A 23063-nucleotide genomic window follows, 5' to 3' on the forward strand; every position below is an offset into this window, starting at 1 on the left:
TGATTGGATAGAAGTATATTTTTAATTAAATTCAAATTTATTAACCAAATTACAACATTAAAACACTATCAAAAAATATAATAGGTATGCTATATGCATTAGAATAATTGGCGCAAACTTTAAATTTATATTTTAAATAATACACATAATTTAGTACTTGTTTAAAACGTATTCTTTGGTTAAAGGGTTAAACATTTAAAGAATAGTACTTAATTAATTAAAGAATAATGATTAATATTCCATATTTGATAATGGGAAAATAACATTAACGATTAATCAAAAACCACATGTTTTAATAAACAGTTTGCCGGAATGCCAGCATTTATTATCATTTATCTACTAATACGTGATAAGACCGTATACCAGGAATCAGTAACCAGTGCTATATTGTGTAACCATAATGGTAAATTGTAAAATGTTATTTTTATACTTTATAGCTGATACAGGCATACAGCCGCGCTGCAGCAATGCTGGCTAGTCGTTCAATGACACTCGGTAGCCGGTGTTCCGGTGGGAGTGAAGATAGGACACTTTTTTTTATCTAATATTATTGTTTATCAATCTTGTTATTATCGATTATGACCGTTATGGGTATTGTGAAATTGAGATAAAATTTCGTTTTGACTTCTGGTTTTTACTCTTGGGTTTAAGAAATTGCCCAGTAGCAGTAAACTGAATGAATATCAAAGCATTAATAAGTCTTAAACGGATTTCTCAAATTAAATTCTATAAACGTTAAAATTATTTTTTTCAGTATGCCTATAGATTTTCGTTATCGAAAATAGGTTAAGGTTAGGTAACAAAATGTAAAATAGAAAAACCTAGAAAGTTTAAAAAAAAAATTATTTTAAAATTCCTAATACTTCCCGAAATATTAACTGGTTCACGATAAAAAAATCACCCTGTATATTGATAAAATTGGACTTGAACATAGATACTTTTTCATATCAATAAAAGCTTTTTCACACTCTGCTGTCCAACAAAATTTTACATCTTTCCGTAGTAAGTTGTGTAACGGTTCCAACTGTTTTGATGCATTTTCAATGTATTTGTAGTAAAAATTAATTTTCCCTAAAAATTGTCTAACATTTTTTTTTATTTTTAGGTTCTTCAAATTCCTTTATTGCCTTAAGATTATCTTTTACTGGTGTAATTGAATTTTTTTCAATTATATGGCCTAAATATTTTAAGTAGTTTTTTGCAAATTGCATTTCACCATCTTCAATCGAAACCCTTCTTCCTTCATTGTTCTCAATAAATATTCTATATGTTGTACATGTTGTTTAAAAGATTTTGAGAAAATTAAGATATCATCTATATAGTTTATACAAAAATCATTTAAATTATGTCTTCTTATTATATTTGCTAGAGTTCTTTGGAATATTGATGGAGATATCTTTAAACCAAAAGGTAAACATGTCCATTGCCAATGCCTTATATAATACAAAAGCTGTTTTTTTCCTATCTTTTTGTCTAATTGGAATTGACCAGAACGCTGAATTTAGATCAAATGCAGAAAACCATGTACAATCCCCAGCTTTCACCATTATGTCTTCAATGCGAGGAAATGGCTGTGGTTCAGGAATCACTAGTTTATTTAGTTCTCTAAAGTCAATACACAACCGAGATCTACACCCATCTTCTTTTTTATACACTAATGTAACTGGTGCTGCAAAAGGAGAATTTGTCTCTTCAATTAAACCTGATTCTAACAAATTTGTAATTTGTGAATCAATCTCTTTTTGATCAGGTATTGTACATCTATATGGTTTCTTAGAAATGTATCTATCTACTGTTAATTTGATTTGTGCTTCTTCCTGTTTCACTCTACCTACATCATATTTATTCTTGGCGAAAATTGTTTTATATTTTTCAATAAGCTCTAATATTATTTTTTTATTATTTTCATTTAAATGTTGTAAATCTGGTGTAAAATCACTGACTTCATTGTATTCATTAACATTTATTTGTAATACATTTTCTTCTTTTTCTTGATATTTAATTAATTCAATTTCTTTTTCATTTATATTTTGTAAAATATTTAAATTCTCATCTTGTGATAGTTTAAATTTTTTAATTACATCTAAACCTAGAATTAAATCATATGAAAAATTATTATTTTTAATAACAAATACATCTATAACTTTTTCAATTTTATTGATCTTTAAATGTAAGCGTGCCCGGCTATTTATAAAATTTACTCCACTAATTGTTTTAAAGAGACTATGGTCTTCCATAATTTTTGTTTTCAATTGTTTTATAATTTTGTGATTCACTAGTGTAATATTTGAGCCGCTATCGTATATTGCTTTGATTTTTTTTGATTTATTAATTAATACATTTAGTTTGATTAGTGGTGTAAAATTTACCGGGCGCTCTAGTTTTTTTGATTGTCTAATTCAATTTTCAATAATTCATCAATTTCCGTTTGATTTACTTCTGCTACGTTAACCTTTTTCATTTCTATGTATTGTTGTTTATTGCGGCATAAGTGATGTGGATGGTACCGTTCTGGTTTATTCAAAGCTTCACACATACTACAAGGTTTTTTTCATAAAATGGTTTTGATACAGTAGTAAATTTTTTTTCTACATTACTCTTTCCAGTTGTTGGTATATTATTAATATTATATTTAATCTTGTCTTCTCTCTTCTGTTTATTATACCCTGTATCATACATTCTTATTTTATTCAGTAATAAGTCTGTACTGTTAATCTCCTCTTTATCTAATTTTTCTTGTATAATGAATGGTAAACCAATAACAATTAAATTTATTCTAGATATATTTGACATAGTACTCTCAATTTCAAGTAATAAACGTTCTTTCTTTAAAGCATAATCAGTTAGTGAACCGTTTATATATTTATAATTATATGCAAACCTTACATTAGTCCAACTTTTATCCGCATATACAAGTAAAAAGGAAGTTTTCCAATCTGACCATTCACATAACGACAGTTTTCTTAAACTTGAGCTATACCATTCTTTTGCACCTTCTTCTAAAAATAATCTTAAACTCTGTACTTTTTTATTTTCATCTGTGATTTTGTATCTATCACACTCTTTCTCAAATTGTTCTAAACACTCTTTGGCATTCTGTTGTTTACCAGTAAATTTATCTAAAATAAATTTTTTTTTCTATATCAGCCAACGATATCTCTCTTATCTGTAATTGAGCTTTCAAATCATTACATAATTTAATCAATTCATTTTTATCTTCTGTATCATGTTGAACAGATGTACTTAAATTCATCTCTGTTGCATTCTTTGTTTCTACAAATTCTTCTAGATAATGTGTTTTAAACACAAAATTTAATTCATTATCAGTATATAACGCACTTACCTCTTCTGGTAACAAGACTGACAAACTTCTATATTGTCCTTCTTTTGAGATGCTCTTGCATGCATTCTTGACAATACCAATTTGAAACAACTCCTTATGGAAACTTTCATGTTGAGTATAAAAGGAAACAAATAGTCTGTCGATTCACCCAAAAATTTTATCATTGTCACCATGTTACCCAACTGACCATTGTGTAACTGCTTCTCAAATCTTATCCTTACTTTCATTGACATATCGATGGCTTAGTGCACACTTGTTATAAGTCCATTTTTTTCAAAATTCACTTTTTGATACCAATTGATAGAAATTAAATTCCCTTTATTTTTTATACAAGGTCTTTGTACTCTATAACCATTATTTCACGTGATATTTACTATTTTCACTTATCATAAATGGCAGTTAGCCGTGTTTATTTTTGCCCTAATGTATTAAGTCCTAAACTTTTAGTGATAAGTCCTTAATTTTTTTAACTTGTACAGTAATTTTATTGCACACTTATCATATGTCCGGACTTAACATACATTTGGTTTTTATTCTTCAATTTATTAACTGCCCACATGTTATAAGTCCGGACTTATTATATCAGTGCAGTAGAAATATTTCAGAAGTAGGACTTATTATATTTGAGCATAAACATCAACTTTAAAGAAGTGGAGTTATAATAATTTGCGTTTTTACAAACACTTTCAGTGACATTATTTTGTTTTTTAACAAGTTGACTGCCACAGTACTTTAATAGAGCTGTTCTTAAACGCTTTGAGTACCAGAATAGGTACTCACCGTGTTTGTCACTAGTGTATTTATGGATACCTAAATTACAACACACAGACCATGGGTTTTTTTCATATTTCCAACTATTTTCTTATCTTAACGGTCTATAAATGTCATTTCTTGTTTATTTAAAGAAAAATAACCCGATTTGGAGTACGAAATAATGGTACTTAATGCCTATAATTGTATCATATTATTATTATTAATATAATTTCATAAATAATAATAATTATAACATAATATTAAGAAATGTTATCAAACTTATCAGCTGAGTTTTGATTGTCTATTTCATAGACCTAGTTCATAGGTTCATACCATTAAATTAAGTTCCTTGGAGTTATTATGATTTAAAATGAATAATAATATTATTGTTAATAATATTATGGTTTTATGATAAGACATTACTACATTAGGTACATGTGGCATGTGGGACGTGTGGGTAATAACTAATATTGTATACAAAATATAAATAATATATCAATTTAGTATTAACTAAGTAACTAGGTGTTTTTCATTTTAATTAAAACAATTAATACACTATTTCAATATTTCAAATGTTCAAGATTATTTAATATTATAATGAACAAACTAAGAGCAAATAAAATGTTGGCTATGGTCAAGAATTCAAGTGAGTCATTTTTATTACCCAGGGTTTGGAATATTTAAATAAATTCGATTATTTTTAAGGATTAAATTATATTAAATTATAAATTATTATTATACGAAAAAATTCAGTTTGTTCAATATAATATTTCATGGTCCATGGAAATACATTTATAATTTATATTATTACATTAATGTTCCAAACCCTGTTAATACCTATCTAAAATAATACTAGATATAGGTACTAAGTTCCTAATTTCTACTATAATCTATAACATTTTAACTTGGAACAGATGGATTAATTGATACAAAGAATGTGAAACAAAGTTTAAGACCAGGTACGCAATTAAGAATATATTAATAAACTTTACCTTACCAAGCTTGGCCTTATTGTTAATATTATGATTATTATTTTACATTATAGTATGCTTATTTGGTGATGAAGCTGTAGGACAACAATATGTAGTCGAAAAGCAGTTATTACCTGATACAGCAATAATTGATAATGAATTAAAATGTTTGGACAATATTACTTCTTTAACTACAGGTGAGGTGCTTACTAGTTGTACCAAATAATATTTGTTGTAGAAAAATAAATGAATGTCTTCTAGATTATTATACTGTTAATTGTAATACATTTTAAAACTGTGTTTAGATTCTATGAATGATGGCAATTCACATATTACTACACACTATTGATGAATGGATAAACGGTATTGAACCGTATGAGTTCCAAGTTGATAATAACATTATTATTCCTGGTAAGTATTATGTGGATAATTAGGTAAATAACTATAGATTTAAATATGAAATTATACCTTCCTAATTATTCATTATTATCCCATAATAACTTTAAATAAAAATTTCAAGTCTTTTTTATTCTAATTATATTCACACGGTTTGCAATACCTATACCTAACATTTTTTCTCATTAGGTTTATTATTAATTTATTATATTGATTTGTGTTGCTAATATCTACTGAATAACAATTATAAGCTATTAATGAATTGTTTTGATTAAATCTATCTTAATTTATACAACTATTTGATGATAATATTAATATTATGAGTGTGAAAATTGTGATAAACATAATAAGAGAATAATCTAGTAGATAATAAATCTAGTTAATGGAATTTTTACTAATTTAACATTTTTTATTTTTTATAAATCATTAATTTCCAACAAAGTTGAATTATTGTTGATGCATAATAATATATCTGTGTCATTAATACTTAAGAAATAGTTATATTATTTTTTTATATAAATTTAATATAATATTATTATCATTATGGTATGTGTTGCAGATGATAATCATTTTGAAGTACCAATTCCAGTAATTTGTAAAGATGAATTATTGAGTTCAAAAATAGATTACCAAGTTATAGCTACCGGTGAAATTCTAAATGTGGACAGTTCATTAAAATTAGTAGTTTGTAATTTAGAAGATAAAGAACCAAAAAACATTGAAGTAAATGCATTGAATATTCTTTGTGCTGACTATGCAAATTCCAGTTCCTGCTCTTACACTGAAGTTGAAGAAATAATAGAGACACCTCCTAATTCAAAAAAAGGAAAAAAAAATCCAGTCCTTCTTTGTGGTCAAGAATATAAACAAGCAAAAAAGAGCTTCTGGTAAATCATACATTAATAGATTTGGTAAATTAGTTAAACGTAAAGAACCAAAAGATATTAATTGTTCAATGTGTCGGTTCAGATGTTCAGAAGTGTTTAATAGTTTTTTACGTTTGGAAATATGTTCAGAATATTGGAACCTAGGCGATACAACTCGTCAAAAAAATTACATCTGTTCACTTGTTTCTGAACTTCCTGTTAAACGTCGTCGACCAAGAACAAATAATAAATTGCAAAAAATAGTGGAGATTCAGAGTATAATTTAGATAATGATTCAGATTCAAATGTTATAATTGACAATAATGAAGAAAACCAAAGAGCTGTTTCTCGTGAATGTTTCTTATTAAATTCTAACACTGAAAAAAAACGTGTTTGCCAAAAATTTTTGGTGCACAACTTTGAGCATAACTTTTCCGGTGGTCAATAATGCTCTCAAAAATTGTAATGATTTTGGAATGTATACAGGGATTGATGGAAGAAAAGGTCAAGTAGCATGGACTAAATTACCACTAGAAAAAACGAATAAGGTTAAAAATCATATTGATTTATTTCCAAGAGTTGAATCTCACTATTGCCGCCGTGATAGTTCTAAACAATATTTGTCATCTGATCTGAATATTTCAACTATGTATAGGCTGTATTATGAACAAATTAAGACTGAAAATTATATGTTATCACCTGAGGATCAGGAGATACCAGTAAATATTAATATTTACAGAAAAATATTTAATGAATATGAACCAAAATTAGGATTTTATATGCCTAAAAAGATCAATGCACTAAGTGCAATATATTTAAAGATGCTAGCGAAGAACACAAATTTACTAAGACCAGAATGGGAGCAGCACAAAGAGAGAGAGAAAGAAGCCATGGATAGCAAAACAGAAGACAAACAAAAAGCAATTGAAAATAAAGGAATTAACTTTCGCTCAATTACATTTGATTTGCAGGCAATTTTGAATTTGCCTTATGCAGGAGACTCTCAAATTTATTATATGCGAAAATTGTCTGCATATAATTTTACTATTTTTGAAAATCCTAATGCCCATGGGTACTGTTATCTATGGGATGAAATCAATGGAAGTAAAGGTTCATCTGAAATTGGAAGTTGTCTTTTACAATATTTATATTCTTTGCCTGATAGTGTGTCACATGTATCTACATTCTCGGATACTTGTGGTGGACAGAATCGAAACAAAAATGTAGCAGCTGCAATGTTATATGCTGTGAACAATATTGAACACTTACAAACTATCGATATGAAATTTATGGAATCTGGTCACTTCTATTTAGAGGCAGACTCGATGCACTCTACTATTGAACGAGCAAAGAAGCATAAAAAAATCTATACAACCCAAGAATGGTCTTTGCTTCTTCAAACAGCTAGACAGAAACCACGACCCTATAATGTAAAAACAATTGAATATACTGCATTTTATGATCTTCAAGATTTGTCTTCAAAATTATGTTGGAACCGCTTTGTAGATGGAACAACAAATCAAAAAATGAAATGGCTCTTAGTAAAATGGTTAAGGTTTGATAAAGAAAACCCTTACTTAATTAAATTCAAATATAAATTAAGTCAGGATGATTTTTATACTATTGACGTCTCTAAAAAAACATAATTTTTCTCTGAGTTAACTCCAAAGTATAAAAAACAACTACAAATAAGTGAAGCAAAAAAAAAAGATTTGATGAAACTACTTAAAGATGGCGTTATACCACCTATTTACAGCAATTATTATCGTAGTCTTAAGACTTATAAAAATATTGTTCCTTTAAATTTAGAAGAAACTGGAGAGACTGATGATGAGAACTACTGATCTCATACCACAAGTAAAGTTTTTATAGTATTGTTTCTGTTTGAATTAAGAAAATAAATTATTATTAGTTTTGTTAGTTACTTATATTTTAATTTTTATTATATTATTTTATCCTTAAGTAAGAGTTTTAATTTTATTTTGTTTTAAAGAAAGATACTTACCTATAATGATACATTTTATTTTATTATGTTTTAACCAGGTAAAGGGTTACTTTTTATTTTATTAGTTGATGTTATTTTATAAGAAGTGATAATTATTATGTTTTATAAATAAATGTTTATGTTTCAACTTTTTGAGTATAGAAAAATGTTATTTTTATTCGTTGAAGAGATTTTATCAATCGATATTGTTTCCTTTCGTTTTCTTATAAAGTTTATAAAAGAAAATATAATAAGTTGTTTGCAAAAAGTAATTGTTATAAGTCCATTTTAAATTATAAGTCCATGTCTATACAAATTTATTTTGTCACATAGTTGTAAGTCCATACCATATTCTTAAAAATGTCATTAAAATAAATAAATAAATATCATATGAATCCAACTTATATATTAAAAAGAAACTACATATATTTTTAAGTTAATTTCAATTTAGAAAAAACAAATTGATTAAATATTAATTAAGTTAATTGGGTGTCAAAAAAGTTAAAATTTAAAACAGCTCTCCTGCACAATTTCAATTTTGTGACTTATAACAAGTGTGCACTAAGCCATCGATATTTGCACCGATAGTTTTTAAAAATATCGATTTGTAACTTTGTTTTGTTCTGATAGAATAATAATAATAATAATAAGTCGATCGATTTTCAATAACTATAAAAGAAAATCGATATTTTTAACTTATTAGTATAAGACTGTTTAATACAATATAATTCACTATATATAATTAAAATAATATAATATAAATATTTAATATAAAAGTAATTAAACACTACTGTAATTATATAATAGAATAATGTTTTTAACGTAAATGAAAACGATATTATAGTAGAAGATAACGAGTAACAGACAAACAGTGTTACCACTTTTATATATATATATATATATTATATTATATATTGTACATTGTAGAAAATCCTAAATTCTAAATTTGTAATTCTTTATACCAATTACAAATTAGGAACGATTCTAGTTTATTATTTATTTTTTAAATTTTTGACCCTGAGCAAGACCAATAGTTACAGCTAGTTCACACAGTAACTTACTGATCTAAATATTTCATAATATTAAGAAGTATTTATACATGTATTGGTATTGGTCTTTGATGGGGTATTACTACTGTATTAATTAATACCAACTATGCTTACCTTAAATTATCCATGCCGTAGGTATTGCAATCGAACGTATAATACATAAAATGGCGGTGGCGCCGCGGTGCAACGGGAGAGTTCTACATTTTTACCACAAAAGACAAAACGAAGTTTTATATTTAGTTTTCTATGTAGTGCTGGTGCCATAGAACAATGTGGTGCGGGGTGCCTAACTGCCAAAACCGGTGTAGCCAACCGCGGCAGGGAAACCCACGCGCGAGGGAAAGAATGCTTTACAAAAAACCGATCATAAAATATTAGCCTAATTTATATCCCATATATGTGGCGGTAAAAGGCAGCATTTATATGCGTGCATAATATGATTATAATGGCATTGACCTATATAGGTATATTTATATAACTATTATATATATAATATATATAGCTGCTGCAGCATGCATACATTATGTATATATTAACCTGTTAACTTCCCATTAGTGTCTTCCCACGCGGGAATAAAATAGGAACTTCCCGTGGGAGGATTGTGCTATTAGGGCATGTCTAAATGTGTAATTATTGCTTGTTTAAAATATATGTATTTACTATGTTTGTTACTTGTAATTTATTCTTGTTATTTTATGGAGCTAATGATAAAACTATTGTGTTAGATATTGCTCGTTAAAATTTTTAAACATCCATGGTTCATTATACTAGTAAGTTATATTGGTGATTTTATTTTATTAAAATAAAATAGCAATTTATGACATGATTAACAAATTATTATTTATTTAAAATAACAAGCCTATTATTTTGTAGTATAATATGTCTATTGTTTTAATCAAATATGTTTGGCTTGTCTGATTTTATTGGACTAAATGTTAAAACTATAATATGTTATTACTTGTTCAAAATATGTTTGTTACTTTATTATGTGATTTTACAAGACTTAATGTTAAAACTAATAAATTACCTATATACTGCTTGTTAAAAATATATGTATGTTTGTTTAAATAGAGCCTATGGCACGGCGTTACAGTGATGAAATAAAAAAGTTTGCCACAACAATTTACTTTTACTCTCCAAAAGCTTATAGTTACATTAGGTATACACAAACATTCTATATTTATATTTGATAGTGGGCATATATCCTATATAAGCATAGCTTGTAATGGGAATGTTGAGTTCAACATTTACAGAATATTAAGAATTTGAAATTGTTCTTAACAGTTATAATATGTTACTTAATACAAATTAAAATATTTCAATTGTGATATTGCATTTATCTTTTATAATTAGTCAAATTAATACTATTCTTGTGTCTTGTGGTATAAATATGGGTACAAGAATTAAGCAAATGCTTAAATTTATAAAGAAGTAGTACACATTTATATACTTTATATAACTATGTAGTATATAATTATATATATACCGTGTGTCCCAAGAAACAGGGTACACTTTATCACTCATTACCTTTTTAATATTACATCACGGTGTTTAAAAAGAAATAATATGAATAATTAAAAAAAAATATATTCAAATTTAATAAGATTTTAAAATTATACTTTTAGCTCTAATTTAGCTAATTTTGAGTTTACAATACAAGTTGATACATCAAAATCACTTGAAAAAAATTGATCAATCCGAAATGATATTTAAAACAGGGGTTGCCAGTTAAAAAAAAATAAAGTTTTGTTGCGCATGCACGCAATACTTGAGTTTAAAAAAAAATTTGACTCATAAGAATTTTGATCTATAAGTGTAGTTTAATGTCCCGCAAACAGAATTGAAAATATTAAAAAGGTAATGAGTGATAAAGTGTTTCTTGGGACACATGGAATATATATGATTATAAAATGAATTCTCTGTATTAATATAATTTAAACGTCTTCAATTAGTCTACCAAATCCTAGTGCTATTAGAAATTGGATTTCGAATATTGATGCAAATAGAGGTATTTTAAAAATGTATTGGGAGAAATTTCTAAATTCCCTGACGAAGACAAATATTGTTGTTTAATATTAGACTCGATGAGTATTAAGAAGGAAATTCACTGGGACAGATCCAATCATAAGTATATAAAATAACACAAATTAATCAAACTAAAGAGATTATTCTTTTATTTATACTAATAGATACATTGGATACTGTGATTCTGGAAACAATGTGACAGTAGAAGATTGTGAATCAGCGGCTACAGAAGTCCTAGTATTTTTATTATCCAGTTTAAAAAATAAATGGAAATGGCCAATTGGGTATTGGTTTGTGGACAAAATAAAGTCAACAGTGCAGTCACAACTAATAACAATGGCCATAACTGAATGCAATAAATTTGGAATTAAGGTAGTAAATGTCACATGTGATGGTGCATATGCTAATGCTAGCACATTCAAATTATTGGGATGTGACTTAGACTAACCTTATGATTCCATTAAATCTGATTTTAACATTGCTTTATCCAAACAAAATATATATATTTTACACCTGATGCATGTCACAATGTTAAATTGGCTAGAAATGCTTTAGGGACTTTTGGTGCATTTACAGATGAAGATAATAATTTAATAGAATGGCGTTATATCGATAAATTATTTCAATTACAAAATGAAATAGGATTTAAATTAGCCAACAAAATAAGTGCAGCACATATAAACTGGAAAGTAAATCCAATGAAGGTGAAATTCGCTGTACAAACATTAAGCAGTTCTGTAGCAGATTCACTTTTATACCTCTCTCAAACCTCAGTTGAATTTGTGAAGTGTGAAGCAACAATACAATTTGTTAGAGTTATAGATGAAGTATTTGATTTTTTAAACTCAAGTAACCCCTCTGCAAAGGGTTATAAACAGGCAATACATAATAAAAATATTAAATATTTTGAAAAGAAAATGAAAACTAATATACAGTACTTGTACTTATTGAAGACAGTAAAAGGCGGAAAACTTTTGTATTAGGTTTTGCTGCAGCTGTTAAGTCAACTTTAGCTATAGCCAATAACTTATTGACAAATCATAATTTTAAGTATATACTTACTTATAAATTTAGTCAAGATGCTCTAGAGTTATTTTTTGGGTTTATGCGAGGAAAATTTGGACATAACAACAATCCAAATTGTTTGCAATTCAAGCATGCACTTAAAAGCATTTTATTGCATAATTCAATAAAGACGAGTTCCGGCAATTGTACACTATTATCACCAAATGAAGATTCTCTTTTTGCGATAAAATGGAAGTATAAAAAACTAGAAGAACAAGAAAATGATGATGTAGATTATTTTTTATTAGTAGAACAAACTAATAATACATTTCTTAATTTGATTACTGAAAATATATTATATTACATTAGAGGTTATGTTGTAAAAAAACTCATACCAATCTTAAAATGTAAGTATTGTATTGAAGCCATTACATACTCTCCTGAGTATGAAGATCATTCTTACTGTAATAAAACAAATATTATGAAATCAATAAGCAAATTTACTTTTACAAAACAAAGAGGAGGACTAAGGCTAGCTTCAAACAATGTTTTCAAAACTATCCAATTAACAGAATCCTTATTTAAATCGTTGATGATTGAAAAAAAAGTTATTTGTTAAAAACATGGATTTGAAAATTATGGTTTATTTTCAAAATGCATTAACAACATCCTCTACTATGTTCCAAGAATGTGATAACTGTTGGGATACATCTGATTTATTTTCAAGACCTCATAAAATAGAAATAATAAATCACATAACAAGAACATACCTCAATATACGGTTACATGCTTACAGCAAAATAATGACGTCTTCCATTTTAAAAACAGTAAGTAAGAGACAAAAGCTAACAAAGACTGTTTTATTTTATAATATGTGACTTTTGAATGTAATATATGTATTAAGGTATATTTACACACAGCAGTGACGTGACAGTGCCGTAACCGTGCCGTTCCCGTTCCGGGATTCAACCGGTCGTGATTTCTATTCACATTGGTCAGTGATTCATCCGTCATCGTATCTGCTACGATGACTTTGTTTTCGGAAAATGAACGTTTGATGATTGCTTTGATTTTGGACGAAAAAGAGGAAGAAGAAGTAGTAAAAAAAAAACGGATATGGGTTCATCAGGCATGGAAGAAAAGGCCAACAGAAGGGGAATTTTCCACACTATATAAGGAATTGATGGAAAAAAGTTTTTTGAATACTTTAGAATGTCGGAAAATTCATTCAACTTACTGTTAAGCAAATTAGAAATTCATCTAAAAAAACAAGACACACATTAGAGAAAAGCTATTACACCTAAAGAACGGCTCGCAGTTTGTTTAAGGTAATTACAGATATAAATATTATTTAATACAATACAAACCGATTTATTTTTAATATACAAAATGAGAATTTAAACCTTACAAAATTAATTTTTATTAAATAATTTTTAAAAATGTTCAATTCTTTCACGTTCTTTCAACTCAATAGTTTTGAAAATATGCTGTAAAGTCTTGGTTTTGATCACTATATGAATTAGTAAAAGAAGAAGTTGTTGGAGTAGAATGATCGGCTGCAGGGGAGGACTGTTCAGAGTATGATGAAGTAGAATACGTTGACATAGGAGATGGCTGCGCAAATTGTTCCTGGTCCATAATCATTTTAAGCTCGTAGTTTTGAACGGCAGCAAAAATATCAGATTTAGCGTAATGCCAGTAGCGTGGGGTTAATTTTTTCAAAACTGGAGCTACCTATTTCGGATAAAAAAGCGTCAACAGGATGTTTTGGTTCCAATGGTACCATACTTTCATTTTTTTTTACCAGGTACTCCATAACAGTAGCAGCGGCTGTCTTTGAAGGAGGAGCGTCTGGTACCGAGTATTTTGTTTTCTTTCGTGATGTAGAAAATTGAGATGAACCTGATTGTTTTAAACTTGGCAAAGGAGAACTATTTTGTGACTCTACGATCACAGGATTATCAACTTCTTCTGTTGTACAGTTTCGAGAGTATTCTTTATTTTGGTTAGGTTCATTAACGTCATCATCAACATTAATATTATATTCATTTGCGACTTTGTCATCAATGTTTGACATTGTGTCCCTCTCATCAAAGAATTTCGTTATAAAACTCAACTGCTGTGCTTATTTGTACTGCTTTATTATTTTCGCCTTTTGACCACTCACAGTTTTATTTTTCTCCACAGATTTTCTGAAGTTGTCTCTTATATTTCCCCATCTACTTTTAGCCGAAGGCCCTGAAATAGACAAAAATATAATGCTACATACATTTATATTCGTATAATTTATCCACTTAACATATAATATTATGTACCTTACATAATTCATAAAGCATGTTACAAAATTTAAAATGATAAGTGTTGCTAAAAAAAAACTCATTATCATAATATACATAATATTATAATAATAAACAATTAAATATTTATAAAATTAAAATAGCAGTTACACAAATTTGTAAAACCAGTCCATTAGAAAATACTTCTTGTGTATTTTGAGTGAAAATAAATGAAAATCTTTTAAGAATATTAATGTTTTACATTATTTGGATTAAACAATAGAAATGAACAATTCTATTGTCATTTTTATAGATATTTGGCCACGGGTGATTCGCTTAAAACAATTTCGTTTAGCTATCGCATGGGGCATAGTACAGTTTACAAGATCGTTCGAGAAACCTGTCAAATAATTACAGAAAATCTTATGGACTAGTTGATGCCTACACCGACCGAAGAAATGTGGAAGAACATAGCTAATGATTTTTTTTATATGTGGAATTTTCCGGGATGTATCGGGGCTCTGGATGGAAAACACGTTACCATTCAAGCACCTCCAAATACAGGATCAATGTTTTTCAATTATAAAAATACATTCTCTATGGTTTTGTTGGCTCTTGTGGATGCTCACTGTAATTTTATTGCTGTTAATGTAGGGGCATATGGCAAGAGTAGTGATGCAGGTGTTTTTGCTAATTCAAATTTAGGTAAAGCACTTCATCGTGGATCAATGAATATTCCAGCTAATTTGACCATACCCAACACAGATACACAAGTTCCATATGTAATTGTAGGTGATGAGGCATTTCCTCTAAAACCTTACTTGATGCGACCTTATCCAGGGGACAAATTAGATGACCGAAAGCGCAACTTCAATTACCGTTTGAGTCGTGCCAGGAGGACATCAGAAAATACATTCGGTATACTTACACAAAAGTTTAGACTCTACAATAGTCGAATTCAGGCATTTCCAAAACATGTAGTTTACATAATTTTAGCCTCTTGTTTACTACAGAATTTCATTAAAAAAATACGATTCGTATACGTACAATTACGTAACTCAACAAGTGGATAGAAGTAACGGCCATACACTACAACATTTAAATTTGCAAGGAGGGAACGCAACGACAGAAGCAATTCGTGTTAGGGAAGTATTCATTGAATACTTTAATTCTGAGGTTGGGTCTCTACCTTGGATATAAAATAATTAAATTTAAGAAAATAATGTATGAAATAAAAGGACGATTTAAAAATATAACTCGTATTATTATAAAAATATGTTATAAGTTTATAATCTAAGACAATATTCTATATTTCATATTCATTATTAATAATAATAACATATCATTGATAATGTATTTGATGTATTTCTTATAATATAATATGTATTTAAACATGATATAATGTGTACATAATATAATATTAATATAAATAAATAATGTATTCCTTACCAGTTGTTTCCATTTCTTCTGCTATTTTACTCCAAATAGTATTCTTGTAATCTGTGTCCATGTACTTTGCATGAGATAAATCATACAATACGGGATATTTTCGCACTAATTCAATAAGTTTTTCGTCGTTCATTTTTACAAAAATTGAGAGAATCAATGAATTACAACACCAATCACTGCCGTGAAATATGAAAAATATCGTCGGCAAGTAATCACAAATTCACGGTACGACGACGGCGACAACACTGTTTTCGTCGGTACGGTCACGCGCCGGACGAGTGAGAACATCATGCTTATCTTTCCTTAAAGAATATTATTAATTTTGCCGGAGGAATCCCGGAACGGTCACGGCACTGTCACGTCACTGCTGTGTGTAAATAGACCTTTATACCTACAATTCTTGTAATAGTTTTTATTGTTTGTTTTATTGATCTTAATATAAAACATCGGCTTCTGTGGCCTTTTATTGTTTTATTAATTATTATTATTATATTGTAATACTGAATTCAATTAATAATATTATTATGTTAAAGTGTTTTAGTGTTAAACTATTTGGTAAGACCTTAGACGTTAAATTATGATTATAGTTTATTATTTTAAATTTTGGAAAATTATAATTAATAATAGTTGTTATTATTACAAAATAAAAATCAGTCTACGTTATATTTTAAACACAAGTGATAACGAACATTGGCCTCGTTTAAAATGGCGGCCAATGACTTCAATCAATTACAAAGACGCTGTATCACAGTTAGCAATCTAGTTTATTCTATATATCTGTGGCAATAATAAACATGTATTTTGTTGTTTAAAACAGAATGTAATATATGCAACAGAAGCCACAGGGGCAAGTGCTAGTGGCGTGAGGAAAAGCAGGTAATTATTGAATTCAATAAAACAGTTTCCTGACTAGGTGCAATTTGAATATGATTATTTTAATAATACAATTTTTTAAATTTTAGGAAACTACAACCAAGGACTTACTAGAGGAAATCAACGCCCGCAGAAATGCATTATTTTTTTTTAATACTTTAATATCACTATGCACAAATCGAATATTTAAATATAATAATATTTATATTAGGGTCCTGTTAATTATAATCAGAGAGTCATAATAATGCTCAAAGAGTGGAAGTTTTTTAAATGTATAACATATCGAATTATTATTATCTTCATTAACTGACATTTGAGAATTTTTTTTATTTTGACCCCCCCTCCCCTAAAATGTTACCTAAGGGCGCCCATGATGGAAATAATTAAAATGACTCATTTTTGGTTATCATAACCACACAATATCAAAATACATTCATCACTACATTCAAAATCTAAAATATTTGCAACCAAACATTAAATGAGTACTTATTAAGGATTTTTCTTGTAATGTAACTAAACAACCACCCTCTCTCCCAAAAAAAAATTCTGAATATCACTGATGTTCATAAAAAAATAAAAATAAATAGTTTTACTATCATCCTCAAACACTACAATAGTGTACCACTACAAAATATGTGTATACACTGAAGAATAAGTTTATTAAATATATGTCATACTCAAACTAGGCATTTTACTAAATGACAAATAGTCAAACAAGTTCACTTTTTATTCAATTTCACTACCAGTCTAGACATTTAGTTAAATGATTTTAAGAAATTAAAAAATGTAACGATATTTTCTATTAATTATTACTAATTAATTTATATATTATATATAAAAAAAAAACCATTAGTGATGATAGTGAAATTATATCAAAATGTAATTTAATAAAATGCCTGATATAACTATATGCCTATCATCACATACACACTATTCATAAAACTATAGTAAATACAAAATATTATTCAATTCTGTTGTAGAACAAAGATGATAATCAAATGGAGGTGGAATATATGGATAGATGTCAAATGATATCTTTTGATTAATTAATAAAAAAAAATTTGTTTTAGTTTTTTTTGTACATCCTACATTCATCATAGGGGCGAGACCATTTTCCTCCAAAAACGAGATACCGTTTTCCTCCACTGTCCATTTTCCACCAAAAACAAAAAAGGTTGGTTTCCATTTTCCTCCACATTATTTTTGACTAAAATTATGTCTATTTTCCTCCAATATTTTAGTAATTGTTTTTATTATAAAAATAGAGTATGGCTAGATTACATTTTGCGCGTATTTGTTGATTAAATTCTAGTCGCGTTTTTATCGGCTGGGGAAAAACGCTAGTCCAGTGTCCGACAGCACACGCGGTTTATAACAGGCCCTATTTTTAGTGAACCCCGATACAAAGTGTGTAATCCTAAATTGAAAGTGTGCACTACGAATTCGAGAAGTGTGTACCTACTAAATACTAATAAATAAGACTACTTGCTAGATAGTAATAGGTAGTATAGAATACATCATTCACATTTATAAAAAATAATATTTTTTTTAATTTTTTTTGATTTGTCACTTATTATTGACGATAAATTGACTATGGTGAACCTGATATCAGCGGTGATTATTGTGTTTTCATGATAGACCAAACGTGGTTACAATGTTTTATTCATACCTTATCAGTTATCAGTTATAATTTATCAACATTCTCACCGCACATGTGAAAATTTTGAAGTGACAACGATAAAATAGGTGTTAACTGTCAAGTGTTTTTGATTTTAATTTTTATCCTGGTGACTGGTACCTATAGTGGTATTTATAAAAATTGAATAGTGAATACTATACTGAAAGAAATTTAAAATAATACATTTGTACCTAAATACGTTAACCATTATTGTATTATTATGACTTCAAACAACATTACAAATATGAGTAAATCCAAAAAACTTAAAACTCTTCATCATTTTTTCATGCCAAAATTAAATTCTGGTAAGTTAATATTTAATACTTTAAAAAATGTAAAAATATCTTATTTTTAATATTTTATAAAACAATAAGTTATTTATCAGAAACAGTCTACCCATATAGATATGGTGTAATCTGTTTTGTTTTACTTAGGTTCGAGTTCAACTAATGAATTAATTCATAATTGTATTAAATAATTTAGGTGACAATGATCAAGGTGATGAAGTACCATCAGGTATTTATATACACAATTTTAAAATAACTTGGTTTGTGTTGGCTGTTTGTGTTTATATAATATGGAGTTTATAGATTCGTTGTATATTAATTGTATGTAATATGTATTTACACATTTAATTTATAACATATATTTATATTGATGGGTAGAAATAATTGTTATAAGAATAATTTATGTTTTCAATGTTTTATATGTTAATTGTTAGACTATTTGTGTTCAGTGTATGCAGTGACCCAAGCTACTTAAGTTATTAAGTAAAATTGCATACATATTATTTTAAATGTAATGTATATTATGTAAGTATATTTAATTGATGTATTATTAAATCCTAGATTACTTGTTAAATGTGTTTATGTTTATTATAGTTTAGTGATTAATTATTGTAATTAATTATTGTGGAACTTCCATTAATAAGGTTTTTCTCCTATCTTGAACTTAAGTACATTTATATGACCTAGTTGTTAAATTGTCTAAAAATCTTATTGTAATTAGTAAATTAATTGAATATGAACCTTACCTACCAGTTAATTATTTCCATGAACGATGAACAAGTATAGGAGGTAAAAATAGAGGTTTTCATATTTACAGCTTTCTTATTATTAATTATGTGTGCAAACTGTGTTTGTAAATTTGTAATAATTGTTCATTTAACTTGGTATTTTTGAAAGAGATATTGCATGATTGTGTTATAAATTATGTTTTTTTTTTTACTTATGAGGTACAATGGTATATTATGTGAATAAGTAATTTGGGTTGGTATACTAACATTAGTTCTAAGTTTTATTTTCAAAATAGTTTCAATTCAATATTATCCAATATCTTTATATTTTTTCTGATAGCTTCTGGTTCTGGATCTATTTCTAATGTTGATGTTGATGTTGATATTAATAAAGATATTTCTAAGATAACTGTGGAAGATGATAATTTTACCAAAAATTTAAATACAAATGAAGGACTTGGTATTGAATTTAATGAACCTGCAATAACAATAAAAAATAAGAAGAAAATTAAGTTAAATTTGGATTTAAATTTTGAAAAGATAGGCTCACAGGGAAGAAAAATGGTTAGATGTAAAGTTTGTTATCTTTATCCACAAACTGTTTTAATAAATTGCAAGCAAAAAAATCACATACCACCTATTTGCTCAGAATTAGGTACTTTGCCTAGAGGTTCAATTTTAGAAAGTCATTTACAATCTGATATTCATAAAGAATGTATTAAGGCTGATTTCATATCAAAATTATCAGTTTCTGATACTGATATTTCTGCTCCAATTAATAAATTGATATCAAACCAAAATAAAAAGGTAGCACAAAGAATAGGTGAATTTATGTGTACAATTTTTAATAACGCTAAGAGGGGAACTTTAAGTGCCTGGTCATGGCCATCCAGAGAAGTTGTTGATTTAAAGCGAAAGAAGTTGGACGTAAGTATTGAGTTTAAGGCATTAGAGATCCATGAAGGTGATTTACAGTATATAACTCCTACATACTATCGTGATTTTTTAAGTTGTATAGTGCAAGCAGATATTATCAACTTGAAAAATAAATTAAAGACTTGTTTAGCAATTTCTATAAGGTGTGATGGTTCAGTTGACCGAACGCAAATTGACAATATCCATGTTCTAGCTAAAGTAATACTGGAAAATGGAGAAGATGAATTAATCTTTATAGGTTTTGAAGAACCTAAATCTAAAGGTGCTTTAGGATACTTCGAAGCAGTCCAGACAGCTATTAATCAACTAATTGATTGGAAGGAAACTATGAATTTAGTCTCATCATTTGTAACAGATGGAGCCAGTGTAAATACAGGTCAAAAAAAAGGTCTTTGGACTTTAATAGAAAATGAAAGAAAAGCGGATGAAATTAAAGTTCCTATTATGAAAATTTGGTGTGCTGTTCATCGCTCTGCATTAGCTTGGGAAAAACTAACCCAACAAGTTTCTGAAGTTTCTAAAATAATAGAAACTTGTTCATCAATTTCCACATATTTCCACCAGTCTGGTGTGAGAACGAAAGAATTGAAAATAATTGCTGAAAAGGAAAATATTAAGTATGTACAACTTCCAAAATACTTTGATGTACGCTGGACCGAGTTCACATACAGCCTGCTAGTTGGAATATTGAAAAATTGGAGAGTACTTGTCAAATATTTTATGTTCAACCTTCAAAATACTATAAAAGATTCTAAAGCTGTTGGTTTTTACAAAATTCTCACCGACATAAACAAATTGAAGTTATTGTGTTTTCTTGCAGATCTAGGCTATTTGTACACAAGGTTTCAAAAACAAATTCAAAGTGATGAATTATTAATATTTGATATCGAAGCTAGAAAAGATGGTTTAAAGAAAAATATAGAACAGTTAATTAACTCTCCGCTGATTGGTGGTTGGGAATATATTTTAACTCAAGAAATTGTGACTGAATATGAACCAAGTACAGATAACACTAAGATAAAACTCAAAGAAATCGAATTACATGACAAAATATCTTTGGGAAGAACAAAAAGTAGTAGAAATTTGTATGTATCTGAAGATCGTACATTTTCATCAGTACGCAACGATTCAATCGAACATATTATGTCATACCTTGATCTACGTTTGGATGTATCTGAATGGAATGATTTAAAACCATTAGCCTGTTTAAACGAATCAATTTCCGATGAAGATTTAAAAATATGCCATGATAAAATTTGTCCAGATTTTGAACTTCTCGATTTTGTTACATCATATAAAGAAGCATGCTGTATCCCACAGTTGAGAAATAAAAAGATTTCTAAAGAAGTATTAAAAGCGCTCTTAAATAATTATGAAGGATGGAAACCTTTGGTTATTTCTGTGGTATGATTTCGTTTCACTTAAATTGTTTTAAAAGTTATGCCCTTTATTAAACTGTATTTTTTTTTTATTTTTTAGGCACGCATCCTGGCTGCTAAACCACATTCAGCTGATGTTGAGAGATTAATATCATATTACAATGTCTTGAAAACTTGTGGACGGTCATCCTTATTGCCAGAAACTATAAAAAATTCTCTTTACATAAAATTAAATATGTGTAATGTTTCAAAGTTTGATCCTCATCCAGCTGTCATAAAATGGCTGTCTGATAAAAAAAGACATAATAAAGTTCATCCACTTGCAAAACAACAAGAGTGGTATGGAGGTGTTTTTGAGGAAGCCAGATTAAGCAAAACAGCTGATGAAGACTTAGCTATTAAGGATATATGCATACAATTTTAAACTATATATCCCATGATTAATAAAAAAAAGAATTATTAAAAAAAAATAGTTGTCATTGTATTTATTATTTAATTGTATAATCATGGAAGTTTGGGGAAGGGGGGTGTGGGGGGCTTTGCCCCCCACGGTTTCGTATCGTATCATGGTACATTAAAAAATGTGTAGTACGAAATTTTATGAAAAATAGGGGCTGGTTTATAACAGTCGATTTTAACTTTGATTAAGCCTAATAAAGATTCGTATATACTACATATGGGTATATACGTATATAATTATATTGTGTATCATCAATACAATTGTCACTGATTATTATGATTAAACACATTGAGATAGACAGACACACGAATATACTAAATACTCGTATCAATAAGATTATATTTTTAGTAGTTTTTCCGTACGCCGAATAGTGTCTATTATGTGTTTTATAGTTTAGCAAGTTTTAATTTTTAACATGTCTGAAAAAGCGACGTTCATTGAAAGTTCTCGAGGAAAACCTTTGGTAATTCGTGATAGTTACAAGTATTTCTTAGCATATAAGTTAAAATCTGAATTATCACGTTGTCGATGTTGTTTAACGACTTGTCAAGCAGTTATATACACTGATAAAAATGAAAAAATAGTAGCCGATGAGTTACACAAAA

At 28.0% G+C, this 23063-nt stretch overlaps 1 protein-coding gene and 1 pseudogene across 2 annotated transcripts; one reads left to right on the forward strand and one right to left on the reverse strand.

The window, feature by feature from the left end:
• Positions 1-13859: 13859 nt before the first annotated feature.
• LOC126555541 (uncharacterized) lies at positions 13860-16250 on the reverse strand (annotated as a pseudogene).
• A 2116-nt stretch (positions 16251-18366) lies between these two features.
• Positions 18367-22617, forward strand: LOC126555542 (uncharacterized). Of its 2 annotated transcripts, XM_050210450.1 has the most exons (3): positions 18367-18973; positions 19152-22023; positions 22099-22617. In XM_050210450.1, the coding sequence occupies exons 2-3, from the start codon at positions 20245-20247 to the stop codon at positions 22420-22422; spliced, it is 2103 nt and encodes a 700-aa protein (XP_050066407.1). In that variant the 5' UTR covers positions 18367-18973; positions 19152-20244; the 3' UTR covers positions 22423-22617. The 2 variants fall into 2 exon arrangements, with proteins under 2 accessions (XP_050066407.1, XP_050066408.1); XM_050210451.1 differs by lacking the exon at positions 18367-18973 and having other exon boundaries at positions 18993-22023.
• Positions 22618-23063: the final 446 nt, after the last annotated feature.

The sequence above is a fragment of the Aphis gossypii genome, unplaced genomic scaffold (genome assembly GCF_020184175.1).
Source record: "Aphis gossypii isolate Hap1 unplaced genomic scaffold, ASM2018417v2 Contig00904, whole genome shotgun sequence".
Taxonomy (NCBI): domain Eukaryota; kingdom Metazoa; phylum Arthropoda; class Insecta; order Hemiptera; family Aphididae; genus Aphis; species Aphis gossypii.

Excerpts from the sequence above, each read along its gene's own strand:
- LOC126555542 (XM_050210450.1), top strand. The coding sequence starts at position 20,245 with ATGGTTAGATGTAAAGTTTGTTATCTTTATCCACAAACTGTTTTAATA. Across the intron at positions 22,024-22,098 it reads AACCTTTGGTTATTTCTGTG|GCACGCATCCTGGCTGCTAA; the intron begins GTATGATTTCGT and ends TTTATTTTTTAG.